Source organism: Carassius auratus, chromosome 38, assembly GCF_003368295.1.
Source record: "Carassius auratus strain Wakin chromosome 38, ASM336829v1, whole genome shotgun sequence".
Classification (NCBI taxonomy): domain Eukaryota; kingdom Metazoa; phylum Chordata; class Actinopteri; order Cypriniformes; family Cyprinidae; genus Carassius; species Carassius auratus.
In genome coordinates, this window is record NC_039280.1 from 15,646,754 (window position 1) to 15,668,042 (window position 21,289).

General features: G+C 37.6%; 1 protein-coding gene across 3 annotated transcripts; it reads left to right on the forward strand.

The window, feature by feature from the left end:
* The first annotated feature begins 411 nt into the window (after nucleotides 1-411).
* prkg2l (protein kinase cGMP-dependent 2, like) lies at nucleotides 412-21,083 on the forward strand. Of its 3 annotated transcripts, XR_003277785.1 has the most exons (20): nucleotides 412-682; nucleotides 1,836-2,365; nucleotides 4,078-4,244; nucleotides 4,387-4,500; nucleotides 5,611-5,716; nucleotides 6,089-6,152; nucleotides 6,263-6,340; nucleotides 8,693-8,787; nucleotides 9,197-9,265; nucleotides 10,066-10,164; nucleotides 10,240-10,390; nucleotides 10,662-10,801; nucleotides 15,848-15,937; nucleotides 16,077-16,218; nucleotides 17,213-17,376; nucleotides 18,085-18,207; nucleotides 18,881-18,943; nucleotides 19,414-19,541; nucleotides 20,232-20,298; nucleotides 20,411-20,421. XR_003277785.1 is itself a non-coding variant. In XM_026224444.1 (19 exons), the coding sequence occupies exons 2-19, from the start codon at nucleotides 1,878-1,880 to the stop codon at nucleotides 20,504-20,506; spliced, it is 2,274 nt and encodes a 757-aa protein (XP_026080229.1). In that variant the 5' UTR covers nucleotides 412-682; nucleotides 1,836-1,877; the 3' UTR covers nucleotides 20,507-21,083. The 3 variants fall into 3 exon arrangements, 2 of the variants coding, with proteins under 2 accessions (XP_026080229.1, XP_026080228.1); XM_026224444.1 differs by lacking the exon at nucleotides 19,414-19,541 and having other exon boundaries at nucleotides 10,704-10,801; nucleotides 20,411-21,083; XM_026224443.1 differs by lacking the exon at nucleotides 19,414-19,541 and having other exon boundaries at nucleotides 414-682; nucleotides 20,411-21,083.
* The last annotated feature ends 206 nt before the right edge of the window (nucleotides 21,084-21,289 follow it).

Consider the following 21,289-nt stretch of genomic DNA (forward strand, 5'->3'; position numbering starts at 1 on the left):
AAAAGTTCATTAAATTGTTAATTCAAAACATGCTTCTAGAGAAACCAACATTATTATTTAACGTTTTGTTAAGGTCTCTTTTTTTCAAAATGGAAAAAACTTTTTATTTATTTATTTTATTTATTTTTTAGCTTTTTTTTTTCTTTTTTTCTTTTTTTCTTAAACTTCAACCCTGTATTATCCAGTGAAATAAAGAAAATGAAATATTCAAAATGCACGGACTGAACTGAATCTGTTTAACAAATTGTGATTTTAAATAAATGGCAAATCAGAATTTAGGCAGATGACTGCAGAGAGTCTTGACACTATACCGTTATGTGCAATATTGGATAATCTGGAAACCATGAAGAAAGAAATCCAGAGACATAAATAAATAAATAAAATAAAATAAAAAGACTGTGTTTATCGGTTATGACGGGTTTGTTGCGGTCCTGTGTAATGCTCCTCTGTCGCCGCTAGATGTCAGTAGAATGAATGGTGAGTGAACGCTCGAGCGCTCAGCCTGTGATTGCGCCGCTCAGAGAGAGGGAGGGAGAGGGAGAGAGAGAGAGAGAGAGAGAGTGAGAGAGAGAGAGAGAGAGAGAGAGAGAGAGAGAGATCGCTCAGATGTGAAGCATGCAGTGGGCTTCGGATTTATCCACAAATAAACAGCAGTGAAAACTGCATTACACACTGACAGGTGGTGAGTACATTTTGCTTGTCTGCTGTGTTTAATTTAGTTTAATGTCACATTTGCTGATAATTTACGCTATTGCATGTAATTAAGCGGCTATAGAGTTCACAATCTTAAATGACAATCTAGTTGTTAATCAAATGTTGATGCTCGAAGTCTCTGTGAATTTGATTTTGAATGGGAATATTTCAATTACTCGGGTCAAAGAGTTATTTATCTGATATTCATAGTCGATAATGTAGCTTTTTGGTTTATATCACCTTTTTATTGTCAGATGTGTTTTAAGTGTTACAGTTTATTAATTATAATATTTATTAAGCTATCTTTACTATAATCTGTGGCTATACTTTCCCTAAGACAATAGCTAATTATTGGCCATGTCTATATATAAGCAGTCAAACCAAAACAAACAATTTTTATATATAATTTTTGATATATATCTATGTATGTACACACACACACCCACACCCATATTACTAGTGGGTGCAGGAGACTATAATTTATTTATGTAAGTGAGGATAGCAAAATAAAGTAAACTGTGGCACATACCACAAAAATTCTTAATACAGTGGACTGCAAACGAAATGGACAAAGATTTGCTGTAAAATTATTCAGACACTTTGACCTGGCCTTTTTTTGCTTAAGTGTTTTAGTTATTATTATTTTTATTTATTTAATTGCTAATGTAACCTTTTTACACCACAGACTGAACAAAATGAAGCACTGCTTGGTTATTGGTTGATTGGTATTATGTGATTGTGTACTTAAATGTAACAGCTGACAGCTATTGAACCTAATTCATTACATACTGTAACTTTCTATCAAAGTTATGTGACATTACAAAGATGAATTTATTAGTTCTTATTGTATGTTATTACCATTTTCTAAACTATAGCGAATAAACTGTGATAATGTGTGAAAGGTGTCTGAATACATTTTGGTTGACACTTCTAAATAACATTTTTAAAGAAAACGTATTTATATTTTTCTTCATTTCCTTTATGATTTTAATGTTATTTAGTAATGTTTCATTTTACAAATTCACTTTATGTCATTTTAATTAAAAGCATGATTAAAACAATTTTTGAAAGCAACATATCTAGTGTTCATAACGAGACTGAATGCACATTCCCTGTCTAGATATTTCATCTTCTGATTGCAGTGGCCAACCAGTGAACACATTTAAAAGCCCAAAGGCCTCTCTATGGTTCCTAGTCACTCTCTGATCATGGGGAACGGTTCGATCAAAGCCCCTCGGCTAGAGGAGACCTGCCTGTCCTCCGGTATAAAAGAGGCCCCTGTGTGGGAGTCTGTGGAGCCCCTGAAGATGAGGATCGCCCATCTGGAGGACGAGCTGGCACGGAGAGACCAGGAGCTCCGTGCGCAGGAGAAGCGCTTACAGAGCCTTCAAAGGGAGCTAGAGACAAAAGTGTCCCAGATCGATAAGCTCCAGGATGCCATCGGGTATAACAGTCTCGGACGCTCGCCGCCGGCTCCGCTGAGGCACAGCCGCAGACTGCTGAGCGTCATCAACCAGGGCTCCACGCGCTTCCACAGAGTAGCTGTGGAGGTGCATCGACGCCTCAAGGCCAAGGAGGGCGTTTCAGCCGAACCCACATCGAGACACTTCTGTCGTGACCACAGGGTCCCTCACATCTCCACAGAGAAACAGCGCCTCCGCAAAGACTCTCGGTGAGTGCGCTGACACTGATTGCACCACTGGATTGTTTGTTTCATTATGGAGTCACTGGAGTAAGGTTTAGCCAAGTCTTTGTAGTGTCTCCAAGCCCAGAGCAGGCATGAAAGCCTGGATTAGCATAACACACTCTGGAGGGGATGGAGTGGCTCAAGAGAACACAAAGGGCGGGCCATTTGTATGCACGGACAGGAATCATTACTGTTTTAATTAGACACGCTCTTGCGCTACAAATCTCCAGCACTAATTCATTCATAAGATCCTTTTTAGGTCAGTGACAAGACTGTCCTGTTTCAGATGTGATAATGAGAATCAAGCTGTAGTGTAATACCGAAGACGACAAATTGTCTGAATTAATTAAAATCCATTACATGTGTTTGCACATTTGTACATTATAAAGATCATTTAAAACTCATGGAACACGAAAGGAGATTTGTGAAAAATGTACATGCTATTCTATTTCGGTTCATTGTGATTACTCCAAAAAACGCTAGTAATATTGCAAAAGCAGTCTATATGAATTGTGTGCTTTATTCCAAGTCAGAAAATATTTTTGTATGAGGAATAGGGCAAAATTTGATACGAATTAATGGTAACACTGGTAACACTTTACAAGAAGGTCCATTAATTCACTACATTAATTAGCTTTAACTATTATTAGCATGTAATAATCTTAGTTAATGTTATTTTCTGCATTTAATGCATTATTAAAATCACAAGTCAGTTAATGCACTACAAACAAACAATGAACAACTTTATTTTTTAATAACTAACATTAACAAATCTCAATAAATAGTGTATTAAATTAATTGTTCATTGTTTATTTATGAGTTAATACATTAACTAATGTTAACAAATGACACCTTATTGTAAAGTGTTAATTAATTAATAAAGTGAAGGAATCATTAATATAATAATTCAGAAGATTTTCTTAATTTCTCACTGATTGTCTTTAGAAATTCAATCAAATATGTTGCCATGTAATCTTTGGATGTTAGTGCACAAGGTCTGAATTAATTGATTTGAGCTGATTTCAGTTTCAGTCTGTTCCTCACACAGAACTTCAGAACACTTGAGAGGTGAAGCATCATATTAAATATTTTATGTAGATTATGTCAATATATTGACAGTTGTGGTTACCATTATGAACTGTAATCATACAAATATTTCTTCTTTTGTTTTACATAGGGAAAATAAAAGCTTGATTAAATAGTGAAATACATTTTTGAATTAACCATTTATTTAACTTGGTTTATTAACTTTTATATTAACTTTAATTTAAATTTATTTTAATTTAAACACCTCTTTTGAAGATTGTACCATAAAGATGTTTTGGTATCTTTAATGCATCAGTGTATTAAAGGCAGTGTGAAGTGTTGTGAGAGGAGAATGATTCATTATTCACCACCTCCACTTCACTCAGCACTGATGAACCATGCCTTGAAGAAAGCCTCATCTAATTAAAGTGTGTCTTTGTGTCTTATAAAAAGAGATTTTAAGAGTTAACTCAGTTGCTCAAACACTCATGACCTTATTCCAACAAAGTGTTTATATAAATAGCAACCAAACAAGCATTTCCATATATATTTCTAAAATATATACATAAAATCTTTGAGACTAGAGTTCAAGAAAGCCACACGTTATGCTTCAGCTCTTTGAAAGTGTTGGGGTTTTGCATTCTCCAAACCGTTTCCTTCTTTTCCTGTAGCACTAAGAAACTGATCAATGAAGCCATCATGAACAATGACTTTCTGAAGAAGCTGGAGCCTCAGCACACCCGAGAGATGGTGGACTGCATGTACGAGAAGATCTACACCGCTGAGCAGCTGGTTATTCAGGAGGGAGAGCCGGGGAACTACCTCTACGTGCTTGCTGGTAAACTCCAGATGTTATTGATACCTGCTCCTCATACTTTCATGTTTTCACAAATCTACATGTTTCAGTGATAACTCTGGAATAATGTTCCGTACTCCGCTCTGTTCTGCATATTGGAGCTCATTTGATTCTCTGTGTCCAGAGGGTTTATTAGAGGTCATCCAAAATGGAAAGCTCCTGGGTCAGATGCGTCCCGGGACGGCTTTTGGAGAGTTGGCCATTCTCTATAACTGTAAAAGAACAGCCACAGTCAAAGGTGTGTTTGTGTGTGTGTGTGTGTGTGTCTGTGTTCCTCTGCTTAGTTTTGGGGAAAGTTACTTTCAAATGTAATGCATTACAATAATGTGTTACTCCATAAAAAAAGTGGAAAAGTGGTTTTTATGGAAAGTGCTGCATTATATTACTTTCGCATTACTTTTTGTCAACTGAGCTGGGCTTGCTTAGTTATTTTTAATAACAAAAAACACAAAAAATATATATTTTGGCACCTATGAAGCCCTTTTCACAGTAAAAGTGAAATTAATAAGCCTCAGGCAGAAGTAAGTGCCTCTGCCTCTGCATTTACCCCCAATTTCTCTCAACATGGCAAAGGGTGTCCGTGAATAAAGGAGAAAACAAACTAATTTGAAAAGGTACTCAGATTGTAAATTTAAAAGTATTGCATTACTTTACTAGTTACTTGGAAAAGTATTCTGATTACATAACTGGCATTATGTGGATGGTGTATTTTTGTGTTTAAACTAAATGAAGGTTAATAAAATGCATCATGTCTTCTTTTACTCACCTTCATTTCCTTCCAAACCTGATTCTATTCTATTTTAACAAACAAACATTTTCACTGTATGGACGTTTGAAGGCATTTGGCATTTTGGTAAAACTGCTGTGAAAACCAATGCTGTGCAAAATATGAAACATCATACAGATGTGCCATGCAGACTGTTTGTGTCACAGTGCCACTGAGATACTGGATAACAAAGCTGCTGTTGATAATGATGCCGATAAATAACAATATGTTGACTTCAGGTAAATTTGGAAATGTTTTGCCATTGAGATAACAGGGAAACAAATGGCCCCATTATCCTGAATGAACCATAATTAAATCATTATTTATTACTTTTCAGTGAGCTGGCTTTGCTTCCGTTAAATAAAAACAGTTGGGTGCATTTTTTAAAAATAGTGTTCTCCTGTTTACTAAGCACTGCAAGTCCAAAGCATTACATTTGGATGCAGTCTTCAACTTATTGGGTTATAGCCAACATGACCTTTTTTCTTCTGTTATTGTTAACCCAGTTTTGTTGTAGATTTTGGATTCGTGTCATAGTCATAGATTTGTGAAGTGGAACTGATGGTGATTGTGTTTCATTAGCTGTGACCCAGTCCCACATCTGGGCTCTGGACCGGCAAATGTTTCAGACTATCATGATGAGATCCACTCAGGCCAGACAAGAGGAGTACTTCAGCTTCCTGCGCAGGTACATTCATGTCACTAACATTTGTGTATGTTTATCAGTCATCAGCTTCACACACACACACACACACACACACACACACACACACACACACACACACGGATACACAAGTCTCTTCTTGGCTGTTTCTATGCACATTCCTATCTGAAATCATTAGATTGATGTGGATTCAGCATTGTGTTTTTCACTGGGTATTGTGGATCTATCACTAATGTCTATCGGTGCAGCATAAATTGATGCTGTGACTCAACTGTTAAAATAATATTAGTTGGTTCAAGTGTTGTTTTGTGTACACCTGTCAACATAATGTTTATGGATTTGATTGCATACCGTTTTTCTTTAATGCTAATTAAACATTGTTACGCTGTTTTTTAGTGTGTCGTTATTGAAAGATTTGCCAGAGGAGAAACTTGCCAAAATCATTGACTGTCTTGAAGTTGTAAGTTTGTAGCATTTTACTGTCTACAGTGCTGCCATCTGTTGGTAATGCATGTTTATTTATAATATGAAAAATAACCAGATCATATTAATGTTTCAACCTTTTTATAGGAATATTTTGACAAAGGGGAGTACATTATTCGCGAGGGCGAGGAAGGAAATACTTTCTTCATCATAGCTAAAGGAGAGGTGTGTATTACTGCATTAAAGGTTTAGTTCACTCAAAAATCTAAATAATGTCATTAATAACTCACCCTCATGTCGTTCCAAACCCATGAGACCTCCTTTTATCTTCGGAACACAGCTGTGTGTACGGTATACTGTCCATGTCCAGAAAGGTAAGAAAAACTTCAAAGTAGTCCATGTGACATCAGAGGGTCAGTTAGAATTTTTGAACCATCGAAAATACATTTTGGTCCAAAAACTATGACTTAATTTATTTATTCAGTCTTCTCTTCCTTGTCTGCTGTGAGCGAGTTCAAAATACTGAATTTTAGTGATATCCGTTTCGCGAATTAATCACTAGATGTAACCGGATCTTCTTGAACCAGTTCACCAAATCGAACTGAATTGTTTTAAACGGTTCGCATCTCTAATACGCATTAACCCACAAATGACTTAAGCTGTTCACCTTTTTAACGTGAAGATAACGGTTCACCAGTTCTTTTGCGCTCTACGTAATGACGTCATTGGTGATGATTGCCCTTGATTCAAGCCTTCGGTTTACCCGCGCTCATAACATTAGCACAGAATCAGTTCAGAATCAATCACCAAAAGAATCAGTTCAGTTCAGACGCTCTGTCTGTCGGTCTGCTTCACGCTGAATCACACATGTGCAGTATCATCAGCTCCTCGGTTCACGAATCAGACGCGTCTGAACAGAAACGGTTCTTGACTCGTGAACGAGTCAATGTTTTGTTCGTTATCTGGCTCGACTCGGTGTTCATCTTCAGTTCTCTCTTCACAGCAGTTCAGTCAGTGAACTGTTTGAGTGCATGAATTACTCCGGGATATTGGTTTGTTTGAACTCAGAGGGAGTCTCAGCCACATTAAAAAAGTTAACATTTTAAGTTATTTGTGGATTAATGTGTATTGGAGACGTGAACCGTTTCATACGATTCAGTTCGATTTGGTGAACTGGTTCAAGAAGATCCATTTACATCAAATGATTCGTTCGCGAAACGGATATCACTAAACTGTTTTAAACGGTCTCACAACAGATCCAGAAGAGAAGACAATATTGAATAAAATCATAGTTTTTGATGTCACATGGACTACTGATGATTTTATGATGTTTTTCTTACCTTTCTGGACATGGACAGTATACCGTACACACAGCTTCAATGGAGGGACTGAGAGCTCTCGGACTAAATCTAAAATATCTTAAACTGTGTTCCCGTGTGTCTCACGGGTTTGGAACGACATGAGGGTGTCATTAATGACATACTTTTTTTCATTAATGACATCTTATCAGCAGCCATCAATATATATTCATCAATAAAAAAGAGAAAAAGAAAGATATACGCAATGTAAATGAAGCAGCTCTTGCTTACCATTTTGAATTTCAGTTATGTTGAACATTTCTTAATTTTAAGTGACTTTGTTGTTATGAAAATATTTGCATGTTGGAATGTTTGGGTAAGATTGAGTAAGAAAAATGTATCATAAAAGTTTTTCTTTTGTTTAGAAATCGTAAATGTATGAGCCAGCACGCAGTATTGACTCAAATACTTTAGTACTGTAAGAAATATGTTTTGCAAGTTAATGCTTGTTTGAAACAATCACTTCAGCAAAGTTTGTACTTTTTCCTTTTTATTCTGATAAATAAGATCATTTATTTTTCTGTAATTGATTTAATTTTCCTGAAAGAAACTGAAAATTAGAGACCAAAAACAACTTTGTGTCAAAATATGTTTGCAAATTTTATTTGTTTCTTATTTGCTACGTAAATCTATAATATTTTTTTCAAAATGTTAGATATTATATAAAATTAGCGCAGAATCGATTATGCATTGTTTCCTGTGATTGCATTAAGTATCAGCCATCATACATTGTTGTGCCATCTAGTGCTTTGGAGAAGAATTATATAAAATGCTCCACCTGGTGTACCTTTAGCCCTGTTGTACCCTACAATTATATGTAATCTTTCAAATATTTTTGTACCATTTCAAATCTGTTCAGACTGCAGTCTGCTTTGCCTACATGAATATTTCTCTAGAAGTGAGCATACATTGTGCCTCAGTGGTAGTCTGTGGCAAAAACCTGTACCACTGATTTTAAGATTGATGTTAACTGGATAAAAGAGTCCCTTCACTGGTAAACTGCTACTTGCATGGAAAATGTATTTTTTATTAGAAATAGAGGTGCCAATCCATACTTTTAGAAAAGCCTGGCTTTTCTATAAGATGATAGGGAGCTTTCTGATGAGTTGGACAGTTACAGTTGAGATGACGGTGAAATTAGTCAGACAATAAGGATGTATAGTAAGATTGTGTGTGTGTGTGTGTGTGTGTGTGTGTGTGTGTATGTGTGTTTTTACAGGTGTTGGTAACACAGACTACAGAAGGATTTTCCGAACCACAAGAGATTAAGATTCTTGGTGTGGGTGAATACTTTGGGGAAAAGGCTCTCATAAGGTTTGGAGACAGTTTTGTTTCGAAGTGCTTTTAACAATAGTGAACACAACTAACAATGACTCCTTTGTGATTGTGGACTTCCTGTAGGCCAGGAAAAAGATTAATTGCCTATTTGTAGGCGTTTATGTGGGAGCTGGAATGTCAGTCATCTGGAAAGATATTAATTTTCATTGTAGCACTGTTGAAGAGCACATTCAGTACTGAAATAACCACAGAGACACTCACACACTTAGAGATTTTTTTATAGTGTGTTTTGTCATTTAGATTCATTTAAAGCTCAGATGAAGTGCTCTCGATGAGGAAAGAGCAAATGAGGATGTTTTTCAGGATGTTTTCAGTCACTGTTATATATATATGTATCTCCAAAGTGGCACAGCATCGTTATATATTCCTTATAATTCTATTTCAGTGAGGATGTCCGCTCAGCTAATATCATTGCAAAGGAAAATGACACACAGTGTTTGGTGGTGGATAGAGAGTAAGTGTTGATTCTTCTACACTAACATCTAGGTTTGTGACCATATATGACCACAAAAGTAATTTTTTTAAGGGTCCTTTTTTTTTAAAATTGATGATTGATTGATTTGACTACATGCTATTTGAAAATCTGGAACCTCAGGGAGCCAAAAATCTAAATATTGAGAAAATCACCTTAAATGTTGTCCAAATGAAGTTCTTAGCAATGCATATTTCTAATCTAAAATTAAATTTTGATATATTTTGACATGAAACACGATCTTTACTTAATATCCTAATGATTTTTGGCATAATGCAAAAGAAATCAACTGTAAGATAAAATGACCTTTTGTGTTTTTTTTATTATAATTTTTTATAATTTATTTATTTATGCAGTTCATTTGATTTAAATTATTTATTTATTTATTTCAAAAATAACCTGAAGATTGGACATGCAACTGATAAATATATAACTTCAAATTTATAATTATACATCTATTTATTTTATACCTGTTTACAGCATTAGTCTACAAAAATCGTTGACCTAGGTTTATATATATATATAGAGAGAGAGAGAGAGAGAGACTACTGTTACATTTGACATACAATATGCAACATACACTGAAAAAATGGTGTAGGATTTACTTGGAAACAATTCTCACTCACTCAATTATATAAATAATTACAAAGAAAGGGCAAGTAACACAATAGCAAAATCCAATAATGTGTTTTATTTCCAACTTTAAAAACTACACTTTACAGTATACTGATATTCTACCCAAGACCAAAAAGGTTACCTCACTGTCTTCTGTTCTTCAACAGTAACTTTAATCAGATGGTGGGGACGTATGAGGAGCTGCAGGCCTATCTGAGGCAGTATGTGGAGCAGCTCTCTCTGAGTGACGAGAGGAGGAACGCAGTGTAAGAATACACACACAAAACCAACACAACTACTTCAGTCCTGTATGTGACAGTCACGTTATCATTTCTCCACAGACCTCAGTCGCCTCTTTACGAACGCTCTCCAGAGGCAGCAGAGCTCCGGAGGCTGAAGGAGAAGGCGGCGGGTTTGTCCAGTTACTCCTTCCTGAAAGAACTGCAAGTAGTGGCCACACTAGGCATGGGAGGCTTCGGACGAGTGGAGCTGGTTAGATTTCATTTTTACAGTTTACATCCCTTCGCGAACCCCAGTATTTTCATTCTCTTTGTATTTTTAAATCAGTATAGTACAAGATTCTATTATTCAAATCAATGTCATAAACAATTCAGATCAAAAGTAATCTAAAAGTAAACGAAAAAGTAGTCAGATTATATTACTTAAAATGTGTAATGTAACAGTTTTCATTCAGTAATACAATAATGCCAACAACCACTTAAGTATGTTTTATATTGTTTATTACATGCATTTTCTGTCTTAGGTGAAGCTTAAAAATTCTGATGATACAGCGTTTGCTTTAAAGTGTATTAAGAAAAAGCACATTGTGGACACCAGGCAGCAAGAGCACATCTATTCAGAAAAGGACATCCTCCAACAGACCAATTCAAACTTTATTGTCAGGTCAGTTAAATGAGCATGCCTTTCCTCGTATTGACATACATTAATAGCAGAATGCAAACTTACAGGAAAAATAACACAGTTAAGATGAATCCTCAAGAGTGATAAAGGTATTTACTTTATTTTAGGCTCGACAACAATCTCAAGTTCCCCCCGAAGGCCTCTAACTTAATTAATTTATTAATCAATAGCCAGACCACAGGGCTGATGGAAGAAACTGTAGGTAAACAGACTGGTTCAAAATGTGCTGTTTGTTAATTAGGGTCTGATGAATGAACTTGTGTCTTGATTAGACTTGTTTATTAGATAAAGTTGTGTCAATTATGATAAGACTTTCCGGTGTTTTGGAAGCTGGAAACTTTGATATTTACTTTAGTCACTGTGACTATGACTACAGACACTATTTATAGCCATCATCATAACTGTATACAGAAAATAGCCAAACAGAAATTGGGCTTGACTTTGATTATTTCTTCATACATGGGTCAATGACGTGATGTTCATCTTTGTCTACATTTATTTATTTATTCAAAAATGCATAAAACATGCAGTTCGTACATACAATTACATAAATATACACTCAGTGTTGGGGAGTAACTGGTTGCATATAATGGAATTACGGAATTAATTGCAAAAAAAATTTAACTGTAATCTGTTATAGTTATAGTTAATGATTATAATAACTATATAGAAAATATTAATGATTACAAAGGGGTTTAGATCAGAATATTTTCTCACACATACAGGTTTGATTGATTTCTTTCCAAAATTGCATTGACAGCTATAAAATATGAAACACCAATGTGTCAGGAATTTAGGACACAGGTTTATTTGATAACCTTTTATTTCCTATTTAGGTTTGTGTATGCTTTATTTATTTTTTATATTAACTGTCCAAGGCATTTTTAGATACTAGTGTCTCCTGTCAGAGCTATGCAGATCGATCTCAAAGTAAAAAGAGGTGCTAAAGTAAAAAAAAAAAAAAGCTGTGCTTTAAAATTAAATAATTATAATCTTAATTCAAGTGAAGAAGGATATTGAAAGTTTGACAGTAATCAGTGTTTACTACTGTAAGGTTAATACTGCCTGGATTAAATGTTTGAAAATGATTAACAGTTTAGAAAAAAAGAAGGGGGGGGGGGGGTTGAAATTTAAATTTAGAAAAGGAATCAAATGTAATCAGTTACATTAATAAAGTGATTGAAATATTTACCCTTGTAATCTGTAACCTATTACATTTATTAAATAAACTTCCCAACAATGTATACACTGTACTATTTATTCTTATATATGTGATCCTGGGTCACAAAACTAGTCTTAAGTCACTGAGGTATATTTTTAGCAATAGTCAAAAAACATTTTATGGGTTCAAATTATCGATTTTTCTTTTATGCCAAAAATTGTCTCGGTTACTCGGTTATATAACCCTGTTTCCCTTGATGGAGGGAATGGAGACGTTATGTTGAACGACACATGAGGTCTCACTTGGGAGGCCAGTCATCTCTGAGTTTAAGAGAAGATGCCAATCAAAATTAGTTAGTGGATTTTGCATACCTGAGCCAATCCCCGTGCCTACGGGTATAAATAGGCGACAAGTTCATCCACTCTTCAGGTTTTATGCTGAGGAGCCAAGAACATGCCCTGGCAACAGCAAATGGTTCAAGGTTGTGGCATGGGGACTTATCTCTCCATCAGGGAATGAGGTTTTTGTACGTAACCAAGACATTCCCTATCTGTCGGTCACTACGAATTATGTCGAACAACATATGGGGTCCATGGAAAATGCCACAACCTGAACACTGTCACAACCATGTGCTGCTGCAATTGTCGATTAGCCGAGGCTGTTCACAACAACTACCCTTAAGGTCGTAACCTTCCCAATGCCCCAGCGCAAATTCACTGACTTTGGTACTGAAGGGGACCAAAAGGGTGAGTGCATCACTGCTGGAGAGGGCTATGCTGCTGTTCCGTCCACAAAAGATTTTGGAAGGGATTTCAACCTTAAAATCTCACATATGGCATTACCCTTAAGGGAATCAAGACATATGGGCACCTAGCCCAGTACAGGGGCTGACCGGGACTCCAAGCAAGCTAACACCAGTACTGAGTCTGGCAACAAACTGCTCTGCCAAGTCTGACTGCTGAGGGATGCTCAACCAGGGTACGCCAACCGGGGAACTCAACTGGGAGAAAAAAGGTAATTGCATCCCCGTGTGAGGGGAAATGGCACAGCAAGTGTTACATCGAGCCAGTTCTTTCCGCCAACTACCTGTTACCCAACACAAGGGAACAAACCGGCTCTACACGAAGGTTGTAAAACCTTGTGAAGGTGTTAGATGTCGCCCAGGCTGCAGCTCAACAGAGGTCTGGCAGAGAGGCACCGTGCGCCAGAGCATAGAAGGAGGCAACACTAGTGTTGAGCCCTCATCCCATGGGGCATGGCTTGTCTTGGGAATGGTACGCTAAGGCGATGGCATCCAGTGGGCCAACTTCTGCTTGGAGACAGCCTTCCCTTTCTGCTGACCCCCAAAGCAGACCAGGAGCTGCTCAGTGCTTCTGAAGCTCTGGGTGCGGTCCACGTATATGCAAAGTGCTCTTATGGGACACAGCAACACCTAGCCTGCCTCGTAGAGGGAGCTCTGCCCTGAGTGATAGTGTCCACCACAGCTGGTGGCAGATCACTTAGGTCTGTAGTGTCTGTGCATGCAGGCTCACTGGGGAAACGCATACTTGCGTAAAGCCCGAGGCCAGCTGTGTGCCAGTGCATTCGTGCCCAGTGCACCTGGCAGTGTGAGGAATCGTGGGAAGTAAACAGGTCTACCTGGGCTTCTCAAAATTGACTTCAGATCAGCTGGACTGTCTGGGGACGGGGTTACCATTCCTCATGGAAAGTGAGCTGTCTGAGGAGGAGGAGGAGGAGGAGATGGCGGGCGAGGTGAGACATGCAACGTGATCGTAGACTGCCCTGTCAGTTTATGTATGAAACAGCGTCAGTGCTGTCCGTGCAGATCAACACATGCTTGTCTAGCAACAGTGGCCCAAACTGCCGTAAAGCTAGATACACCGCCAGCAACTCCAGACAGTTGATGTGCCAAAGCAGTCGAGGTCCTGTCCAGGACCCTAAAGCTGCCTGCACGTTGCACGTCACGCCCCAGGCTGTATTGGGGGCATCTGTCTTGCTGGGACACTTGTTCTAAGGGCACCATGGCCTGTAGAAAGCCAAGGTCCGACCAAGGGCTGAATAGGTGGTGACACATCGGTGTGATGGTGACACGATGTGTACTCCAGCGTTATGGCCATTTTGGGATTCAGAAGTGTAACCAGTGCTGAAGTGGTCTCATATGAAGTAATCTGACTGCGGCTGCGGAAAATTTTCAGTGGTACCACTGTCTTACCTCTGAAGGAACTAGGGCAGTTCAGCACCAACTGGGCACGCTCGCTGGTGAGACGCGCCATCATACTTAAAGAGTCTAACTGATTGATCTAACTGGTCTAACTGGTTGATCGCTGCAAACCAATCCTGGGCTTGAACACATTTGATAATACATTTTTGCATCAACATCTTGAACTGGAGCAGGGCCCGATTCAAGACTCACAGATCCAGGATAGCTCGAAGGCCACCGCTTTTCGGGTGAATCAATCGGCAGCCGCACTGGAAATGCGCTTTGGGAGCAGTGAGAGGTCCGTGGGGCGTGGCACAGTGGAGAAGCTCTCACAGTCACCATCAGATCTCCCAGAGGGTTCTGTTGCAGCGATGCCATGCTAATACACCCAGAACAGATGCATGAGTCATCCACGAGCGCCACTTCAGCGTGTTGGATGCTCAGACACTGAAGACAACGCTTGTGACCGTCAACCGAGGACAGGAAACGACCGCATCCAGAAGAACACGGATCAAACGGCATCTTTAAAAGGCCGCTAATCGTCCATGATTTGCTCTTTTAGGAAAAACTGCTCTTTCAGCTGAAGCGCCCAGGAGAATCATTGCTGCAGGGACACCAATGTACTGCACCGTCACACCGACCAGGAACAGCTCTCCACAAACACAAAGATGAAATGGCTTTGTAGTGAAAATATACCATCGACTACTTGGCTCCGAAGCAAAAATCTGAAAAGTGGATGCACCTGACGCCTATTTATTCTTGTAGACACGGGCCGAGATATGCTAAATTCACTAGCCAATTTTCATTGGTGTTTTCTCTTAAACTTAGAGATGATTGGCCTCCCAAGTGAGACCCCATATGTCTACCTATGCATTATTCAATGCAAGTGTAGTTCATGTTTTAAAATGTGGAAGAATTTTAGCCTAATGATACATCCATCCAAAAAGGTAATGATATTTATGAATTAATTATTCATGATATTTGCCAAAATTACACCACATGACCATTTTAGAACCATTAAAAATAAACTTTTGTTGAAAATGGTAAATGGTAGACCTAATTTCTAAGAACTTGGCACATGTTTAAAAGATTTGTGCTTTCCTTACTGTGTGTGCTTAATGCATTAAATCTGCACTTAATCTAACTGTTGAAATGTCCACAATGAAACAGAAATTTGTTGTTTAGCAGAAACTTTTATTCAGCGTGACTGGAGGCCACAGTGGTGTTTGAACTCAGCAACATTATACTGTAGTTTCTGATGCATTCCTACACACTTTAATAACATCACAGTGTGGTGGAGCAGAAAGAGTCATACAAGAAATCCAAGAGGGACTGAATTTCCAGAGCTTAGGACACACTAGACATTTGGCTTACATCTGTCACAGTGGTCCAGTGCCATTGTGCTTTTCATCTGTATCAGAGAAGGGGCTTCTGCTTTGAATGTTGCTAGGAAACTCCCCGGGGAATTTCAATCCATGCTTATATTCCTGTCTGATTGTGTGCTCTGCCTCATTTTATTGCCTCTCTGGCATTTGTGGATGAAAAGGTAGCAAAGCTTTACATGCGAGTTCTCTATAAAAACAAGTATTGAGAAATGCTAAAGGAGACGCTCTGTTTCTCAGAATGCAAATAATCGAGTGTATCAGGCTGTCCTTGTGTGTTTCAGGTTGTTCCGCACATTCCGGGATGATAAGTATGTTTACATGCTGCTTGAGGTTTGCCTGGGAGGAGAGCTGTGGAGCGTGTTGAGGGACATGTGAGTGTAGGTTGTTTTGACACATACTACAGCTCACTGTCTTTGATAATCATGCAGATTTATTACTGGTAATGGCTGAATGATTCATAGCATCTCAACTGCTAATAGAGGTAGAATCCCTGGTTTTGGTTTCATTTAGGAGTTGTTTTGATGAGCCCACTGCCCGCTTCTGTACCGGATGTGTGCTGGAAGCTTTTGATTACCTGCACGGCAAAGGCATCGTGTACCGAGACCTGAAGCCGGAGAATCTTCTTCTGGATGGGGAAGGCTATGTCAAAATGGTAATTTTACTGTACATATACTACTAAATACCATGGTAAAAGGTCCAAACGTCTGAGGCCCCATTAAACAAAATGAATTAAATATTAGGGCAAAACAGTTGAATAAGTTATGATGAATAAGTTATTTCGTTATTATAGAGTTATTTCAGATTTTCACTATTTCTAGGCCTCAAAGCCAGTGGTTTTCAGCTGATTTGACTCAAATCCCCTTTTTCTTAGATGATACTTAAATAAATAGTTTACGCAATATAAAAATTTGTTGTACTCATCAACAAATGAAAAAAAAAATTGTACTCATCCTGTGGACATTCAAGGTGTAGATGATTTTGTTTGTTTATGGGAACAGAATTGGAGAAATATATCATTGCATCACTTGATCGCCAATGGATCCTCTGCAGTGTATGGGTGCCATTAAAAACATCACAATACAAAATAAATTAGTAGTAAACAAATCCATGATCAATACATTGTAACTTAAGCCAATGTTCATTTTTAAGATTATGTTGATATTACTGCATTTAAATAATTGTAACACTTATTAGGGCTTATTAGGATTTATTATTTTGTAACTGATCATGTGACTTTTTGTACAGATGGTCAGATGTTTTTAGTTCTATTGAAGTACAAGATGCTCAATGGATCATTCTCAAATCATGCTAGAGAATATGACCATGAACATTTTCAAATAAAATTCTCATGCAGATATGATACGATGGTTTGCTATTTTCAGATTGAAAAGAATACAAAATATACATATATATTTTTACAGGGGTCTGAAACTTTTGCACCTCACTATATATATATATATATATGTGTGTGTGTGTGTGTGTGTGTGTGTGTGTGTGTGTGTATGGAGTCAGATACATGGTCAATTTTTAGTTTTACACTGAGCATTCTTATTATTTGCTCTGTTTTATTTTATTCATTTTGTTTTATTATTTTTATGATTATTATTATTATTATTATTATTATTATTTATTTATTTATTTTTCAGACTGATTTTGGCTTTGCCAAAAAGATCGGACTAGGTAAGAAGACTTGGACGTTCTGTGGCACTCCTGAATATGTGGCTCCTGAGGTCATCATGAATAAGGGTCATGACTTTGGAGCTGACTGCTGGTCCTTGGGCATCCTCATCTTTGAACTCCTGATTGGCAGGTAAACATTGGTTTCAACGCATCTGTTTCATGCTTCCACAGGACTGCATTTGTAGGTCAAATTCCCAAACAATGGAAACACTGGCCCTGTGGTGACTTTAAAGCAACTTCTGTTTCAACTAATGCAGTAAGTTTGGGACAGATGTACCATTTACACAAGCAATGGCAAGTGTTCTGTTTGGTTCCGCTAGAGATGCAGAAATTTTACCCTTCACCTTTAAAGAGCACAGATTTCCCAGACATGAATTGGCATGGCTTTCCCTGTGCTTCTGCCAAAACGCTCTGCACTACATTCAACATCCGTTTTGTAAAAGACAGGGCTCTCTCGACCAGAGCAAATGGTCCTCTAGTGTGAGATTAGCAGTCATGTCTCTCACAGCGAACTCCCTTGCTTCAAGCTTCAGACAGCATCACCATAGCAACAGAGTGTTGAGGATGGGACAACGTAATAACAAGCTGGACAAAATCATCATGATGTATTGACACAGGATGTTTACATCTCTTCAGTCTTAATGATACTCTGTTAGCTGTGCTCATTTACTGCATAAATTACCATTCTTATGCATGTTTGCTTTATGCATTCCTGTGACATTATTATTGTATGTTTTAGTAACTCCACTTGAAATATACCAAGTGAAATGTACCATGTTTAGGTACTGACTGCTGTATGGTTTCATTTGAAATATAACATGTCCCACACGACTGTCAGCCCTCCATTCACAGGCTCTGATCCAATCAGGATCTACACCATGGTTCTTCATGGGATAGAGAAGGTGGACTTTCCCAAGAGGATCAGCAAGCGTCCAGAGGATCTCATACGGAGACTTTGCAAGTAGGTTTCTCATATTCTGAGAGCTATTTTTTAAACTCATCACAAATATACAGCAGGTAAACAATAACTGTAAAAAATACATTAATTAAGCATTAAAATAATCATAAAATACACAACGCAAATATGTCCATTTTTAATTAATTTGATCTTTTCAATATTAATAAATATAATATATTTTTAAAGAATATACACTATATTTTTTTTCTGAAACACTTTACTGGCATGTTATTTACAAATTAAATGAAATATAGTGTAATTTTAACTTATGTGCAGTTTTATGTTTTTTTCATAATTTAAAATAAAAAACTAATCAATTACTGTAAATTAATTACTGTTGTCTTTAAAATATGGTTACAATGTGTTAGTCACTAGTGTACTTTAAAGCTTGACAAAATATTATGAAAAAAAAAAAAAAATTGATTTGATATGACATTTTTATGGAGTATTTCACAAAGATATTTATAATACACATCACCGATTGTTCTTTTTGTCCGATTAAACAAATTATTTCTGTTGTTTGTGGAATTGTATCATAGGATTGTCAGCTTTAAGGATGCATACAGTATGGTGCTGCCTTAGAATTTCACAGAAAGATTATGTATTTTAAACAGTACTCTTGCTTGGCCTGTATAAGAGCAGTCAGATACTCACTCGTCTCCCTCGCTGTCTCCAGGCTCAATCCAGCAGAACGGCTTGGGAATAAAAAGAATGGCATCATTGACATCAAGAAACACAAGTAGGTCAACAAATATAAATTGCTCAAAAAACATTTATTCATTCTTGATACAACCCCTGTAAAGTACACTTTTAAAAAGAGTGCGTATTTCGGACATCTCTCTCTTAATTGCAGGTTAATGACAATCAAATAAATTTGTATTATAGTTTAAATTGATATAAAATGCAGATTGCTTTTTAGACCCACTTAAATAGACTTAAGTACATCTTAAGTACACCTTTTATATGTGTACTATATCCAGCAATCCTGCCCATAAATCTTGTTAATATAATACCTTTATTGGTCTCACTGTACACTGCAGCACATACACAGTCATATTCCCATGTAAGTGTTTCATTTATGTGTATTAAGTAACATTAGACCCACCTGGGAGTAAACTGAAGCGCTGATCCATGTGTCTGATCACGGGTAGTGTATTGTTGAGTCTGTTCTGCTGCAGGCCTGTCTGTCCCCTTCTTTGTATGTCACAGCACAATGGGTAGCTGAGCTAGCCTGCCAAATTAGCCGCACTGCATTCACAGGGGGAGCAATTAGTGTCCAAAATGAGAGGCACAGCTGTTGCCATCTTCCACAGAGCAGTGAAGCCGCAGACAGCAAGGTGAAGCGCTGGGCCCATCCTCTAACAGTCACGGGAGGGATAGAGCCTAAAATGCATGGGGACTGATGATGCCCACTGTTCAAATCACAATCAACTGGGAGTTATCACACTTATTATTTTACTAGCATTCTGTGTTTGCACTGAGACGCTGTTTTGTTTATATTCATTATGCTTGTTCTTATCAAGCAGGGTAAGTGATTCAGGTAACATACGCACAAAGCGCACAAGAGCTCAACATAATTTGTATTATGTCACTAAATTATGTTCAGAGCATTATGCAAATGAAGGCGCATGCTCTTTGTACAGACGTGAATATGCATGTTCAGGGAACAATGTGTCGTCAGATGAGTGAGATCTGAGATTTACACTATCGTAAGTTTGGGGTCAGATATTATTTTAATATTAATACTTTTAGTCATCAAGGCTGCTTGAAATTAATCAAAAGTGACATAATAACATAATATTAGAAAAACTATTAGATTCATGCTTCTAGAATCACGTTCTACATGTCAGAGAGATGGTGGAAATGGGCAAAAAAAAAATGAATTTTTAACTTTAGAAGTAGACAATGTGTAATGTACCCTTGAAACATTTTCTCACTGGAAGGAAAGTGATGGATGAGGCTGAAGACACGAGTGGATGTTGAGTCAGTGCTCGGGAGGTTTACGTGGTATCTTTGTTTTATCACAGGTGGTTTCAAGGCTTTAACTGGGAAGGACTGAGACGACGGAAGCTGGCGTCTCCTCTGAGGAGAGAGGTGAGGCATAGATTCAACAGATTTTACAATGTTTTTACATTTGTCACATTGTGTAAGAAACTTAAGCCTGTTCTCCTACACTTGTGGGATTCTCCTCTGTTCGTTTTTGCAGCTCAAAGGACCTCTGGATCACAGTCATTTCGACATGTTTCCCCCTGAGCTTGAAGAGCCCCCAGATGAATTCTCTGGCTGGGATAAAGATTTCTGAAATGAGTTGTTTCTAAAAGGAAGCTGATTTCTCAAAGAAGACCTGATATAAAGTGTTGGTGGACAGTGTCTGGAGGACAAGTCTCAGTATTATCTCAGTGGGCTTTCTGAAGCATTGTGCAACTGACTGACTTGTTCAGATGGACAGGAATCAGGTTTAAAAGCCACGGTTTTAAGTTAAAGAAGACAAAGTGAAAGGTTATTTCAGTGATATTTCATTATAAGTGGATCAATAAATCACGTATGCCTTAAATCTGTGTGTTAAACCTTGAACATGTCTTTAAGTCTCTGACATAACAGATTCATTTTGTACTCACTCCTGAGAGTTTTGTCTTTGGTTATGCTGTAACATAACAACACTGAATACCATCCCGATCATTATAGAACCACCATTTCTGTCTTTTTCTACTTGGTAATTTGGTTAAGAGTTGGACATGGCTTAAGATATGATTTCAAGAGAGAAAGTGAAATTGACATAATCATGAAGTTCATTTATTTAGTTAAAGTCGATTATGTTCTTGATCTCTGTTTTCGCTGGTGTCAAGCAAAAATGCAATGTAATGTAATGCTAATTTAATAATAACATGCTATTGTTGAACATAGCCTATGTATATTATTTATTTTTCTGTTGCAGCCTACTTTTCATAGTCAATTTATTCAGTTATTAGTATCAGATTCTAGATATTTCTGAGATTCACTAATGAGTGAAACAACAAGGTCCTCTACTGGGGAAAATCTGCAATCACAAGCACGCCGACTTTTCCACAGATGGTGTGTTCATCTC

Excerpts from the sequence above, each read along its gene's own strand:
- prkg2l (XM_026224443.1), top strand. The coding sequence starts at position 1,878 with ATGGTTCCTAGTCACTCTCTGATCATGGGGAACGGTTCGATCAAAGCC. Across the intron at positions 6,341-8,692 it reads TCATCATAGCTAAAGGAGAG|GTGTTGGTAACACAGACTAC; the intron begins GTGTGTATTACT and ends GTGTTTTTACAG. Across the intron at positions 10,391-10,661 it reads GCTTCGGACGAGTGGAGCTG|GTGAAGCTTAAAAATTCTGA; the intron begins GTTAGATTTCAT and ends TTTCTGTCTTAG.